Source organism: Chionomys nivalis, chromosome 2, assembly GCF_950005125.1.
Source record: "Chionomys nivalis chromosome 2, mChiNiv1.1, whole genome shotgun sequence".
NCBI classification, from domain to species: Eukaryota; Metazoa; Chordata; class Mammalia; order Rodentia; family Cricetidae; genus Chionomys; species Chionomys nivalis.
In genome coordinates this window covers 93,831,892-93,846,300 of record NC_080087.1, presented here as the reverse complement: position 1 = coordinate 93,846,300, position 14,409 = coordinate 93,831,892, and the positions used below count along the sequence as shown (strand labels likewise).

At 39.5% G+C, this 14,409-nt stretch overlaps 1 protein-coding gene across 3 annotated transcripts in view; it reads left to right on the top strand.

Annotated features, from left to right (window-relative positions):
• Positions 1–14,409, top strand: part of Fer (FER tyrosine kinase) — a 333,973-nt gene that overhangs the window by 97,052 nt on the left and 222,512 nt on the right. For all 3 annotated transcript variants that reach the window (XM_057755315.1, XM_057755306.1, XM_057755297.1), the window contains one exon: positions 6,259–6,448. In XM_057755315.1, the coding sequence (XP_057611298.1) occupies positions 6,259–6,448 (190 nt within the window). The remainder of the gene's footprint in view (positions 1–6,258; positions 6,449–14,409) is intronic.

The window sequence follows — 14,409 nt, the reverse complement described above, 5'->3', positions numbered from 1 at the left end:
CTCTAGCGGCCTGAAGATGGCTTATGTTTATCATTATCACTTATAATTGGCGTACTTGGTATGCCTGTTTGAATGTCCTAGAAGCGCTCATGTCTCCCCTCTCAGAACCGAATCAGTCATAGTGCCCCCAGTGCAGCTTCAGTTTCCCGGCGGGCCCAGGAGTCTTCATTTAGTGAGTGCTAACACCGGCCGTCTTGTTCTACCACAGAAAACAGGCATTTTGATGCCACGTTTGTTTCTATAAATACTATACAAAAGTTGCTTCTAAATATTTAAGCATTTCCCCACTACTTAAGCATTGGATAGTTTTCTTACCTCTAGATCTATACAAGGGCCATTTCCCTGCTCTCCGATCACCAAATTGCTTTTTCTGTACAAAAATACCCACCTAGAAGGAAGTACAAGCATTCTCCGAAATCTTTCCTCATAAGTTTTGCCCAAGTTTGGGTGGGACTGGCTGTTCTGTTTTGCAGTCTTTATTCACCGTGAACCATGAGAGTTTTCTTCTCTTTGGCCCGGATCAGGTTTTTCTGCATTGTTTCTTCTTTCCTCCTTGGCACCCCTATTTTGTTTTTCTCTTTGAAAATCTCACCACCTCCAGTCCGCCTTGCTGGCGCCTCGTCACACGTGCGTGAGGGCGTGTGCCGTTAATGGCCCCGCAGCATTGGCTGCTGTAGAGCTGGGGCGTTTAGCCGCGGCTTCGGCCTCTAGCAGCTCAGCCCAGGGGCCGTACATGGTACATGCCAGTCCTGTACCGAGGCCTGTCTAGGCAGGGCACCCTGGAACAGAGGTACCACAGGTAGGGGTGGAGCTGGCCTCGGATTTCACCCAACTTCCGCAGAGGCCCCGCAGGCTAATAGAACTTTTAGGAGTTAGAAGGGTTAGCCTGACCGGGCTTTCAGGGCTGAGTCGTAGTGAGCCCAGTCATGTAGCCTTCGTTATCCTGAGTTCTTAATGTTAGCTTCAGCGTACAGTATTAAAATTTGAAGTCTATTTAGGTGCCCAAATAATTACTGCTGACTGCCTTGGCTGAGAAATTGGTGGACTGAACCTTGCCTACATATTTATATGTTAAAATCTTTCATTAAACAAATGTTCTGAATAGGACTGTATGGTGATACATTTATGTTTTTTTCTCATAATATTTCAATATTTCCTGTGTAAGTCCTTAGTTTGTGCCATCCACATCTGTCTATCTCTCATCTATCCATCCCTTCATCCACATATAGATATAGATATCTCTTTCTATAAATACACATATATAATGAGGATAAGTTTTGCTCTAGTTTAAAACATGAACTTATAATTATTTTTAATGCTAGGTGTGTTCATAAATGTCCAACCTGGGCTACATAGTGAGACTGTATATTTTAGAGAGAGTATTATTTTTATTTTTGTAATATTTTATTATCTTCAGATACTTTGTTACTTAAAAGTAATAAAACAATAAAATTATATTTTTCAGAAATACTAAAATGTTTATTATATGTTCATATTCTTAAATTATTTCTAAATAATAGAATCCTATTGAATTTTTACTTAATAGAATTATTATTTTGTCTGTAGCATATAATATAGATTGTCTTAAATTAAATCTTTGAATTAGATATGTGTCTCTAACTTCCCAGTAGCCACAGCTTCTGAAGGGAAGATTTAAAAGCGTATCCCTAGATTATGTTGGAACCGGGAGTGCCTGGGACCCAGGCACTGCGAGGTAGCAGTTGTGCTGTGTGGTTTGATTTGTTTCTTACTTTTAGAACCAGGTAGCCGTGGTTATAAGCTGTATGCAGAGACCTAGGCTGAAGGTTTTTCATGCCATGCCGCTGTGGCCCTGCTGCCCTCTCCATGTGCCCCTGACTGTAGCCATCCTGTCCTCTGCCCTCTCCATGTGCCCTTGACTGTAGCCACCCTACCCTCTGCTCTCTCTGTGTGCCCCTGACTGTAGCCATCCTGTCCTCTGCCCTCTCCATGTGCCCTTGACTGTAGCCACCCTACCCTCTGCTCTCTCTGTGTGCTCCTGACTGTACCCATCCTGTCCTCTGCCCTCTCCGTGTGCCCTTGGCTGTACCCATCCTGTCCTCTGCCCTCTCCATGTGCCCCTGACTATAGCCCTGCTGTCCTCTGCCCTCTCCGTGTGTCCTTGACTGTAGCCATCCTGTCCTCTGCCCTCTCCGTGTGCCCCTGACTGTAGCCATCCTGTCCTCTGCCCTCTTCGTGTGTCCTTGATTGCTACAAATCCACCTTCTTTTGTGCAGATTTGATTTCTTACCCAACTGGAGTCATATGGTGTGTAACTTTCGGGGACTGACTTTTAACTCATAGCATAATCCCTCGGAGTTCCTTCAGGTGCTTTCATTCTTTCTTGAGCTGCTGTAGTAAACACAATAAAAACAGCACATGCTTCCTCTCTCCCAGTTCTGGGTACCAAAGGTTGAAATATGGTGAAAATTAATGGTTCTCATTAAGACCATTCTTAATGACATCTGATCATTGTAATATTTATTTTCCTAGTGACTAATGTAGATCATCCTTTCATGCGCCATTTGTCTTCTCTGTAGCTTTTGTATTGAAATACCTGCCTAATTTTTTCTTATTTTTTAAATTGCTTGCTTTATTTTTATTATGGTTGAATTATTTTTTATTTTTTTGAGATTATAACTTAATCATATTATTCACCCTCCCCTTTTCTTCCCTCAGAACCCTCCCTTTTGATCTCTTTCAAATTCATGGCCTCTTTTTTTATTATTTTTTCTTACATGAATACATATATATATATATATAGATAGATAGATTATATATCTATAAACATATAGATTCCTAAACATAACCACTCAGTCTGTGTAATATTCATTATGTGTATATGTTTTCATGCTTGATATTTGGTATTGGTCAACCAACTGGTGTGCTCTTCCCTAGAGAAGACTATTTCTCCTATTCACAACAACATTATTTAGTTGCCTGTAGTTCTTTGTATAGGATTGAAACCTCATGGGATTTCACCTTAGTTGACTTTGGTATGTCTATTATTGTCCTTGTTCAGTTCATGTTGGTGAGAATTTATGGGTGTAGCTTCTGTCACTACTAGGAGACAGTCTTACAGTGAACTCCCCGATCCTCTGGCTCTTGTCTTCTTTTTATCCTCTTTCCCAGTGTTCCATGAGCTTTAGGATTGTAAGTGTTTTGTAGACACGTTTCCATTCATACTTGACTCCATGACTCTGCATTTTTATTGGTTGTAGTTTTCAGGAATGGTATCTGTTTGTTCCAAAAAGAAGTTTCTTTGATGAGGGGTGAGGCCTGCACTTATCTGAGGGTATAAGGGCAAATATTTAGAATATAATTAGGGATTGTGTGGTTTAGTAAAGTGTTGGTTGTAGGTTCTCTTCCAAGATCTATTACTTCACTCACCCAGGGTAGTTGACCAGGTGTTCAGGACCACTCCTGGTTTCCCTCTTATTGAACGGATCTTAAGTCCAGTTAGAGAACTGTTGGTTACTGCCAAGGTATGCATGCTACTAGTGCACTCTTGGGATCATTGTACCATGCTGGTTGTTGATATAGTTCATCAGCATTAGAGATTGGTAAGATTTGGTTGCCCCACTCCTTTGGAAGCTTGCCTCGTGCCTTCTGGTACCCCGAGAGCTAGTCCTCAGGGAAGAAACATTCAAGTCAGTTCCAACTCAGGGACTCTGGGCCCTGGTCTGAAGTGCATTTCGCGGGGCAATTAAGGGCAGTAAAAGTTGTGTGTTTTCAGAGTCTCTTGGACAACCCTGAGCAACAACTAAAAAGAGGGCTTCTTGTGCCTGGTGTTAGTTTTTGTTAGGTGCTCTTCAGCTTTTGGAGGAAGCATGGTCAGCCCAGATGTGGAAATTTTGTTTAAGCTATACATATATATTCATAGACTGATGTGTAGTATAGTTTTTTTAGGTAGTTGATAATGACTTTTTCAGACATCTTTACTATTGTTTTACCCTCTTTTAGTGATTAGTATACCCAGTGGGATTTTATTGGAGAAAATTAATCTTTCCTTTACAAATGGGTACCAATTACAGATTGCTTTTTAGCTATGGATGAACCCATGTCCATTTCCTCCTATCTGGGACCCTGTCTGGCTTGAATCTTTGCAACTCTGCACCTGCTACCCTAGTCTGTGTGAGTTTGTGTCTATAAATACACTGATAATTTTCTTTATTTGGATATTTGGTTAACATTTACTTTTTTCAACATTATCATCCATATATATATATATATATAATTTTATATTTATTTATTACAAAGCTTATTTTCCTTTCTCTTACCCTGGACGGTTGCCCTTTTTTAGCTATTTTCTTTTGCATTTTCTGTTAGCCTTTATGTAAAATTACTGATCCAGTGCTTTTAGAGTGAGTTTTGCTTTTAAGTATATCAAATAATTTTGTATACATGTGATAAATCTTTTGGTTTTTCGAGACAGGGTTTCTCTGTGGTTTTGGAGCCTGTCCTGGAACTAGCTCTGTAGACCAGGCTGGTTTTGAACTCACAGAGATCTGCCTGCCTCTGCCTCCCAAGTGCTGGGATTAAAGGCGTGCGCCACCACCGCCCGGCTGAGAAATCGTTTTTTGAATAATCTTCTAGGTGTATGAAGATACATTACGACATCTCTTTGAGATATTTAGAGTTATTTCTTGTGCTGCTGTCATAGCCTTTGTGGTTTCTGTGGTTCTTTGCTTTTGGTCTGTGTGTTAGGAAGCACAAAGTTTAAAAAATATAATAAGTGTAATCTTTTCCTAGGTCTCCTAATATTTTTCTCACAAAATGATTGTCTTAATAATTAACATTCTCTGAATAGATTTTCTGAGAAGCAGAAGTGCCAACTTATTGCAAAAAAAAAAATCAATTACCAACTAATACGCAAGTCAGCATGAATTTGCCAAGAAATCTATATAGATTTTAAAAATAGGTCACAGATTTGCTGAATGATGATGATGTACATGGTAATTTTCACTTATTAAATTCTTCTGTTTAGAGCAGTCTGTCTTCTGGACATTTTAGGTCTCCTGCAAATGCTCTTTAAGTTCTGTTTTCCCCAACTTCACATTTTTCCCTGAAATTTCTTGAACTATTATTGAAGAGACCAACATTTTTACTATGGTCGCTGAGGTTGTGCCCTGCTCAGTTAGATTGGGACCGAGCTCTCAAAACAGCGCAAGATGTAAGTCAATAGCTTAGTGTGGTTATATCTCTCTGTATTTATTCTGGTTATGTTCTGACTTTAAGTCAGTTACCTTGCTATCAAATTCTGGAGCATTCCCTGATTTCCAATCTGTTGTCCGGTATCTACTAATAATTTACACAGTGCACTTACTTTTAAAGTATTAGTATCCTATACTTATGGGGTAGACATTCCTGCCAGCATGGTTTCTTCTTTCTGGTGGCCTTGTTTTGGGCCTATAAGCTTGTAGTTCCTATTGTGTAAGCCCTGAGTGCAAGCTCCCTAAAGAAGGAGGGGGGAGATTCGTAGACTTAGGCTTACATTGTCATGGTCAAGTCGGAATCCCTGCTGTGCCAACTTTCCAGACTTAAAACACACACCTTACAGTATACCCACAGTTCAGTGTGCAGGCTAGCTCTTAATTTTATTAATTTTACCCCAGGAACATGTCATACTTTAAGTATTTAATTCTTGAGATTTGAAATTAGTGTAATATTTTAAGTTTGTCATTTCTTTTTCAGTCAGTTTACGGTCTGTATTCCTAAACTGAACTCTTGGTGAGGTAGATAGTTTATGTATAAAAGATAATAGGTGCCATAGACCATTATTTATTTTAAAGTGTCTTGAATGACCTATTTCCATTTTCTTAATCCTGCTATTAAAATCTGTTTTCATTTCTTTATGATTCTGAAGGAGTTCTGTAGAGGAAAATGAAAGCTTACAAAAGCATAATCTGCACACACACAGAAACACACATGCATATACACACATACGCACACATAGACATATAGGCACACACATAGACACACCTAGACACAGGCACACAGATATACACACAGACACATGTAGACATACACACCCATATCCACACAGACACACACATCTCAGCACACAGACACACATGTCCTCACAGACACACACATATACACACATACAGATAAACACAGACCCAGATACACACACAGGCACACATGAATACACACACACACATACACACACACACTTTTCCATTAATGCTTTCACTTCTTGAGTTGAAATAATGTCTATTTATTTTATTCTTGTTGTAGCATTGTGCTTCTTCTGGGGCAAAAACAGGCACTTGAAGAGTTGAAACAGTCAGTCCAGCAGTTGAGATGCACTGAGGCAAAGTGTGCAGCACAGAAAGAATTATTGGAGCAAAAAGTACAAGAAAATGATGGGAAAGAACCGCCTCCTGTGGTGAATTACGAAGAAGATGCGCGATCGGTCACATCAATGGTAAGCTCTGGAGCCATCCGGTGCTGACAGAGAAGTGTCTGGGTAATAAGTGAGCACAAAACTAATTCTGGTTTGCTGCAACAAACATCACTCTTGTTAGCATGCAGATTCTATTGAACTTATTTGTAAGTGCAGAATAGGCTTAGCTGTCAGTCACCTCAGGTCACCTGAGACTTCAGGAGCCACCCATAGAGTCAGAGGACAGAGAGCGCTTCTCTTGCCTTCAAAGCTGAAAGGACAGATTGCAGTTGTTTTTATTCCTGGGAGGCAGCAGGAAGGTAGGGTATCATTTAAAGATGGAAGTAAGAATGAGGAGAAAGCTGTGCCTTGACTGTTTCTCCACAACCATGAACCTGTTTGCCTTAGATCGACAGTGTGTTTGCTTTCTTTCACAGTAGAAAAGAATGGCCTAGCTTAAAATCTTTTATTCCTAGTTTGTTCAGATTTGCAAACTTAAAATTCTGTTTAATTTTAGTTTGATTATCTGCTCAATGCCTAGTATATATTAGTCTATCTGTCTGTCCATTTCTATCTATCTATCCATCCATCCATCCATCCATCCATCCATCCATCTACCCATCCATCCATCCATCCATCCATCCATCCATCCATCCAGCCATCCATCCATCCATCATCTATCTATCTATCTATCTATCTATCTATCTATCTATCTATCTATCTATCTATCTATCCATGTATCTATCTATCTATTCTACCTACCTTTCTTTTCTTCCCTCATCTGTGTGATTTGTAACCAGTGACACTGCCTTGCTTGTTTAAAATAGTGCTGCCCAGTTTATTGTCTTCGGTAACTGAAATAATGGTTATAAATATCTCTTATATACTCATTGAAACAATGCCTTTACTAAATTTTTATTTAAAAATTAAAATTTTGTTGTGTGGTGGTGGTATGCACTTCTATCCAGTTCTTGCTTGAGAGACTCCAGCAAGATGATGGCAAGTGTAGACATCATGGGACCATAGAGAACTCCATCTCAAATCAAAGTAAACTAAAATGAAAATTTAGTAATGCCTTCATTGAAAAATTTATCAGGTTTTCAAAAGGAACACTGTATATTATATGTGGTTTAAAATAAAAGGTTAATATTTTACAAATTACTTAACCAATCCCACAAATTGATGCCAATTAAATGTTTTGCAGTATATTTATGAGGAAGGAATACTTCTGGCACAGCTCTTGTTGTTCATACTCCCACTTGTATTGGTGAAAATTTTGCATTCTTTGACTTTTTTCAGCTAACAGTTATATATTTTCAATAGTTGAAAATAAAAATTATAAGGCTTAAATGTTTTTTTCCAAAAATGGCTACTTAAACATTGTTTTATGAATAGCATTATAAAATAAGTTAGACTGTGTGTGAGGGAAAAGGGGCCTAAGGGGCAGAAGGACAAGAAGGGACATGGGGGTAAAGAAGAGACAGTGTCATATTTTCTCTCGTGTGCTAGATCCAGATTTAAATACAGCTGTTGTCTGTCTGTTTATCATTTATCTGTACCTTTCTGCCTACCTATCTATATACCTATCTCCTTTCCTCTTTCCCTCCCTTCTGAAAGTAGGAGACATTAACACTGTTTGGGCAACGAAAAGGGCAGCTTCTTGGTGAACCGAGGACTTATTTGTATTGTGCCTCAGTTCTGGCTCTTGAGACGAGAACACTGTAGTGTCTGAGTCAGGTTAGAAGTGTGCACTCTGAGTAGTCCCCCTTGCAGAGTTCTGCAAACATCAGAATTTTCTGGTAGCCAAGTAAATACAAGCTGCTGGCTTTACTGTTTGTATATCAAACACTTCTCTTTAGTTCGTTTATTATTGTCTAGTCTAGTATCTGTTGAATTGAGGAATTATACTTCCTTCTTGTCCCAGAATTACCAGTTTGTTTTATTTCACGACAGCTTTGGACCAAATACAGTGACTTTGATGAAAGGCCACTTGGATGTCAGGTCTGTCTGTCTAGAGCTAAAGGCGGCCACAGAAGGCCTTCCTAGTTCTAAGACATGTTTCGCTCTTCTGTAAGAGAACTGGCTTCACTTTGATATTTCCAAAATTAACGTTTTGTGTAAAGCCCTTTGATGGATGGAGACACACATGTATTTATCTTCTCTGCACATATTGAGTAGCTGTTCTTAGTTGAACAGCAGTAGTAACAGTCTTGTTATGCTACATTTTAGCCTGTGAAATATCTGACTTCATAAGAATTGCCTGTCACTAGGACTCAGTAGTGTTCTTCACAGCATTGTCTGATGTTTCAGTCTTACGCCTAGAACACTAAACGGCTCTAAGATTAATCAAAGCCTATTGACAGTGCTGTTGAGAGTTTCATCTTTATCATTGTGAGGTACATTTTCTTTCAATCATTGATATAAATCTTCATTTTGAGCCTTGCTCACCGAATATGGTATACTGAGAAGAGTGCCGGACCAGGAGTCAGAAGACTGAGTAGCTTTTATGGCTGTGCTGTAAGTGTAGTCAGGCTCCTTAAACTTCTGAGTTTCCATTCCATAGCTACTGGAAAGAGGAAATAAATATAAATTTATTTTATATATTGAAAGCACTGGAAAACAAGTAGCTCTACTTTATTCTTTTTGAGAGTTGCATCTTAGTTCATTTATGTATTCGCCAGTATATACTCACTGTGAGACTGAGTTAGATTTATGAAGGATTATGCTGTGTGTTTCTAACTGATAAAGCAAAAATCTCCTGTAATGCCTTTGAATAGCAGAATGTGCACGTGAGCCTGTACATGGGTCTGAGTGTTCCTTACTTATTCCCTAATTCTCTTCCTCAGGAGTAATTTTCTGGAGCATTATCTGCAAATAGAAGCTTGCATGTAAATTATATGCCTCCTGTTCTTTTTTACATAAATGGAAGAACATATGATGCTGCCTGATGCATGTACTTTGCTTGTTTTATGAAATGAATCATAGAATTCATTTTATAATAGTGTATACACAGTGATTCTTTTTCTACTTATTCATTCAGTAAGTAGGTATTTATTAAGGTGTTATGATGGTTGCTTTTAGTTTTTAACTTGATGTGATCTAGAAAATCCTGAGAAGAGACTCTCAATGATGGATTGTCTTCATTGGGTTGAGCATGTCTGTGAGGGATGGTCTTAGATGTTGGTTCTGGGGCAATCTGTTTCGTTGTGGCTGGCACCATTCCTTTGGAAGGGGTTCTTGAACTATATGAGCGGAAAGATTGAGCCAAGTAAGCTAGCAAACAAGCAAACGTGTGTGCATTCATGTTTCTCTGCTGAGCGTGAACGTGGTGTGGCCAGCTCCCTCCAGTTCTCTGCAATGTTCGGCAGTAATGGGTGAAGCCTGGACCTGTGAGCTGAGCTAAGCCTCCTTTCTCCAGAGCCGCTTTCTGTGAGGGCATTCTACCACAGCAAAAGAAGTGAAGCAAGAGCAGCCTCTTAGTGCCAGTGTGGAGCCGTACAGCACAGCCACGAGCAAGACACATCATTTTGTGTGCTTGTATTGGTTACTTTTCTGTTGCTGTGAGGTAAAACCCATACGAAAGTAACGCTGGGAGGAAAGGTTTGTTTTAGTTAGTAGTTCAAGAGAGGGAGTTCTTGGCAGGGAATGCATGGCAACAGATGAGGAAGGCATGGACAGGAGCAGGAAGCTGCCTGATCACATTCTCGTCCTCACACAGGATTCCTGCAGAGTGAGCAGGAAGTGAGGCCAGGTATAAACCCTCAAAACAGTGTCACCACCTGGGGCCAGCTGTATGAGGTATGGGCCATTTCTCATTTAAACCACCATAGTGCTGCCAGGGTCTTTTTCTCAGTAGAGACAACATACAAACAATTAAACACAGAGTATGTCTCGGGGGAATTCTTTGGGAAAAATGCAGCAACTAGTGGCAGAAGAGGGTTGTGAACCGTGTGTGTGTAGAGAGGTCAAGGAAGACCCCCTGGAAAAGGGGCATCTGTTCAGAGATCAGAGGGGACAACGGGGACAAATGAGATTGGATACAGTGACAGTGATCAAGACTGTTAGCTGTCACTGGAGAAGTTTTGTTCCTGTGAGTCACCAGGCTTAGTCTTTCCAAATAGTCCTGTTTTAGTTATTGTCTCGTTTTTTTCTCTACTTGGTTCCTCTTAAAACATTAGGCATAAATCGGGTGTGGTGAAGCCCTGTGATCCAGCGCCTAGGAGGCTGAGTCAGGAACACCGTGAGTCGAAGGCAGGCAGGTCTGCTTACATAGCAAGGTCCCCTCTCGCAGAACAACAGCAGCAACAAAGCAAAGTAAGCAAAATAAAAATCAAACAAAAACAAAAGATAGGCATGTTTGTTATGAAACCGAACACTGTTCTTACTCTACAGCAAACTCTGTAGAAGATAAATTGCGTGGTACAAATTAAAGTTCAATTTTGGAGGAAAAGGTTTCTTTTCAGCCCAGTCCTTTGTCTCTTAGATATTAAAGAGAAATGAAGAAAGAAGACAAAGGAAAAATATACCTAAGTACTTGTACAGGAAATGGTGAGGGAAAGAAAGTTGCTAGAGCAAAGGGAGGAAGATAGGTGGTACAGAGGGGAGAGAAGCAGAGAACGCCGAAGCTGGAGGTAGATAAAGAAAATATAATAGAGGCTGTGAGGACGAGGGCAAGGACAGCTGTGACTATAGAGTGCTCCTCCTTTCCTCTTCTCAGCCCCTTCTCCCACGTGTCTTGCTTGAGACCGGGCGCTGATATGACCCATTTGTCTTCCCTCCTCTGTTCTCCAGGTTTTTGATTCTTATTAATCCCTCCCCCCAAACTTTACTCCATTACATTGTTAAACTGCAAGTGCAGAAGGTAAGACTTTATAGGCAGCAGGCACTGACTATGTTTACAGTCAATTACAACTGTTAAACGTTATTAATGGATTTACTTACAGGTGTCAAAATTTTGCTTTATGGTTCAATAAACTCTACCCCATGGCGACAATTTGTGAATTACGTATTTAAGAATTACGTATTTAGTTTGTTTGGTTCAAGTTTTATATCAAGAAATAAATTGCTATTTTAAGAAAATCTGTTTCTGCCGGGCGGGGGTGGCGCACGCCTTTAATCACAGCACTTGGGAGGCAGAGGCAGGCGGATCTCTGTGAGTTCGAGACCAGCCTGGTCTACAAGAGCTAGTTCCAGGACAGGCTCCAAAACCACAGAGAAACCCTGTCTCAAAAAACCAAAAAAAAAAAAAAAGAAAGAAAATCTGTTTCTATAGCATTATTCAGTTGATACTAAAGTATTGCTGTATACCAAGAGCTTTTATTGGGAAGTTTTTAATAGGATAAAATGAAGTGGAAAATATACACAATAATTTAGGATCTTTTTTTAGTTTTATACAACCTGGGGCCATCCAAGAGGGATGCCTGAGCTTAGGCTTTGTCTATGTCAGATGGGACTGTGGTGATTGTCTTCATTATTAATAGATGCTGAAAAATTCAGACCACTGCACAGGTGGTCATAGACTCGTTAAAGAATCTAGCTGAGCATGATCCTCAGCCTATGACCAAGGAGAGGGTCACCAAGCACTTCCCTTCATGCTTTCTGCTTTGGGTTACTGCACCAGTGTCTGCCCTCCTTTCCCTCAGTGTTGGATTTTATCTTGGAAGTGTAAGCCAAACACATATTTTCTTCCCCTAAGTTGCTTTTGGTCACGAGGTTGGTATGGCAGCAACAGAAAGGAAAGTAGAAAGAAAAAGAAAAGAAATCTGAAATGTTTTAATTTTTTGTGGCCTTTATGGGGCTAAGGAGTGCTACCAATGAGTATAGACTCTATATACGGGTTACTTTACCTTGTTGTAAATTACATCATTGGTATTTACCTGTAGCTTATGCTAGCAGTATTTAACTATTAAAAATGTCTGTATATTTTGATGTTAAAAGCCCTTTCCAATTTTATTAATTATAAAACATTCAATATTTTTTACATTGATCAAACCCCAGTACAGGTGAGAAGAAAATTGCTTTGTGAATCGCCTCTTGTTCACTCATGCTTGAATGACTAGAGCTGAATTCAGATCATCACGAGAACACTGAGATACATTTTATTCTGACTTTGTGTATAATAAAATATATAGACTTTAATTGTAATCAATTTGAGTATCATTTTATCTTTTCAAGGATTTGATTCTTGTATTATAGTTAATAAGATTAGGTAAATATGGGATTAGACCTTTTGGCCATCTTTCCCGATACGATGCAGTGAATATTTACTGTCCCCTTTCGCTTGTGTACTTGTGTTAGTATGATAAAATGTATTCACCCAGACAGCTTACGCAGACCCCTGTGTTAGGAGGGAAGCCATGAGGCTTCCTGTATTTTAAAGAAATGAAGATTATACGGATATAGCTGTACAGACAAGTTGATTCGGGTTTTTCACGGCAGTTTAGCTTACCAACAGAAATGAATGCCTACGCACTTTCTAGCATTTGATGACAGCATACAATTTAGAGGTTTCATTTTAATTTAGTGGTTGCTCATTATAATTTAGAAAGTTGTACTTTGGAATTAAGTCATAATTGTTTCTATTTTGGAAGTCATACTGTACTTTTATGGTGACGGGATAATTAGTAAAGCAAGGTCTGCCGTATCATGAAAAGTGCTGGCCTTTTGCTCACCATAGGAATATGAAAGCCTAATTTAACTGTGTCGTTTCTTATGGGTTTCTTGGCTGATTTGTGGGAATATTGCCTCTTTCCCACTTTGAGCCAGAAACAATTGCCTTTGTGCCAAGCAAGCTGTACAATTTGATTTGGGTTTAGAATACAGGGGATGTTCCAGCGTCGATCTCATTTTGCATGGAGTCCATTAGCTGATTGACTGGAGGTGTGAAAGTGCTGATGCCCACTGCTCAGCTTCATTATTTCTGAGAACGGCAGCCCAGTGGAACAACTGTAGGAGTCTAAAGATCACAGCCACAGCTTCAGATGCTTAGTCAGACCTCTGGCCACTCTGACCGTAAGGAGCATGCCATTACAAGGCTGTGACTGCTACTCTTAGCCCTGCCTTATTCCACAGACCATCCCAGGTAGTTAAAGACAGTAAAATTTAGCAAAATATAAAAGTACAACCAGGAAAGTTGAGATTATAACAAGATATGAAGACCGTATAAAAACTGTTTGTAGATCATGCCCTGTATGTGTAGCTTCTACTCCTGAGTCTCTTGAGCAATTACTTTGTAAGCATCTCAAAGGTAAAAGTAAAATGTCAGATGAAGTCATATTAAAGAATGCGTTTCACAGTGCAGGAAAAATGTTTTTCATTACATTTAGCCTTAATTAGATGTGTACCAGATGCTTGCACGCTGACACTGTGTGACCGCTGTCATGCACATACTATGGGACCCTTGATGACTTTACAGCAGCTAATGTAGGAATGTGATTCAGAAAACCATCTAACACAGAATCCAGAATCCCTCGGGAGAAGAGGAGGCCATGACGCCAGAATCAGTTCTGTAGGGGGAAGAGCGCACCTGTCAACTGATTTCACTTAAAGTGGGCAGCATGGATGTGTTTGAAGTTTTTCCTTTTAGGCTGGGTGCAGTGCATTTGCTGATACTCCCAGCTACTCTGGAGACTGAAGCGGTGATACTGTGAATTCAAGGCCAGCTACACAGCTAGACACAATCTTGTCTGAAAACAAAACTAAGTAAGAACCAATCAAAATTCCATATTTTGTTTCGGCATCACTTCTCTTAGCTGAAGTTTGAATATGCAATGGATAATAGATATTTTATATTTGTTTGAGGATAGATCTATATATAACAAAGCATTCACTAGTCAGTTCCTTATCTTTTAAAAAATGAACTCATTTTTAAAATTGTTGGGAATGTTTTATATTAAAAATAATTGTGTTTGTGAAACATTTTCTATAACATTATTTTAATTTTCCCTTTGTTAAGATTAAAAATATTGTTACTCATGGTGATTGGGTGGAAAATTTCAGTCTTA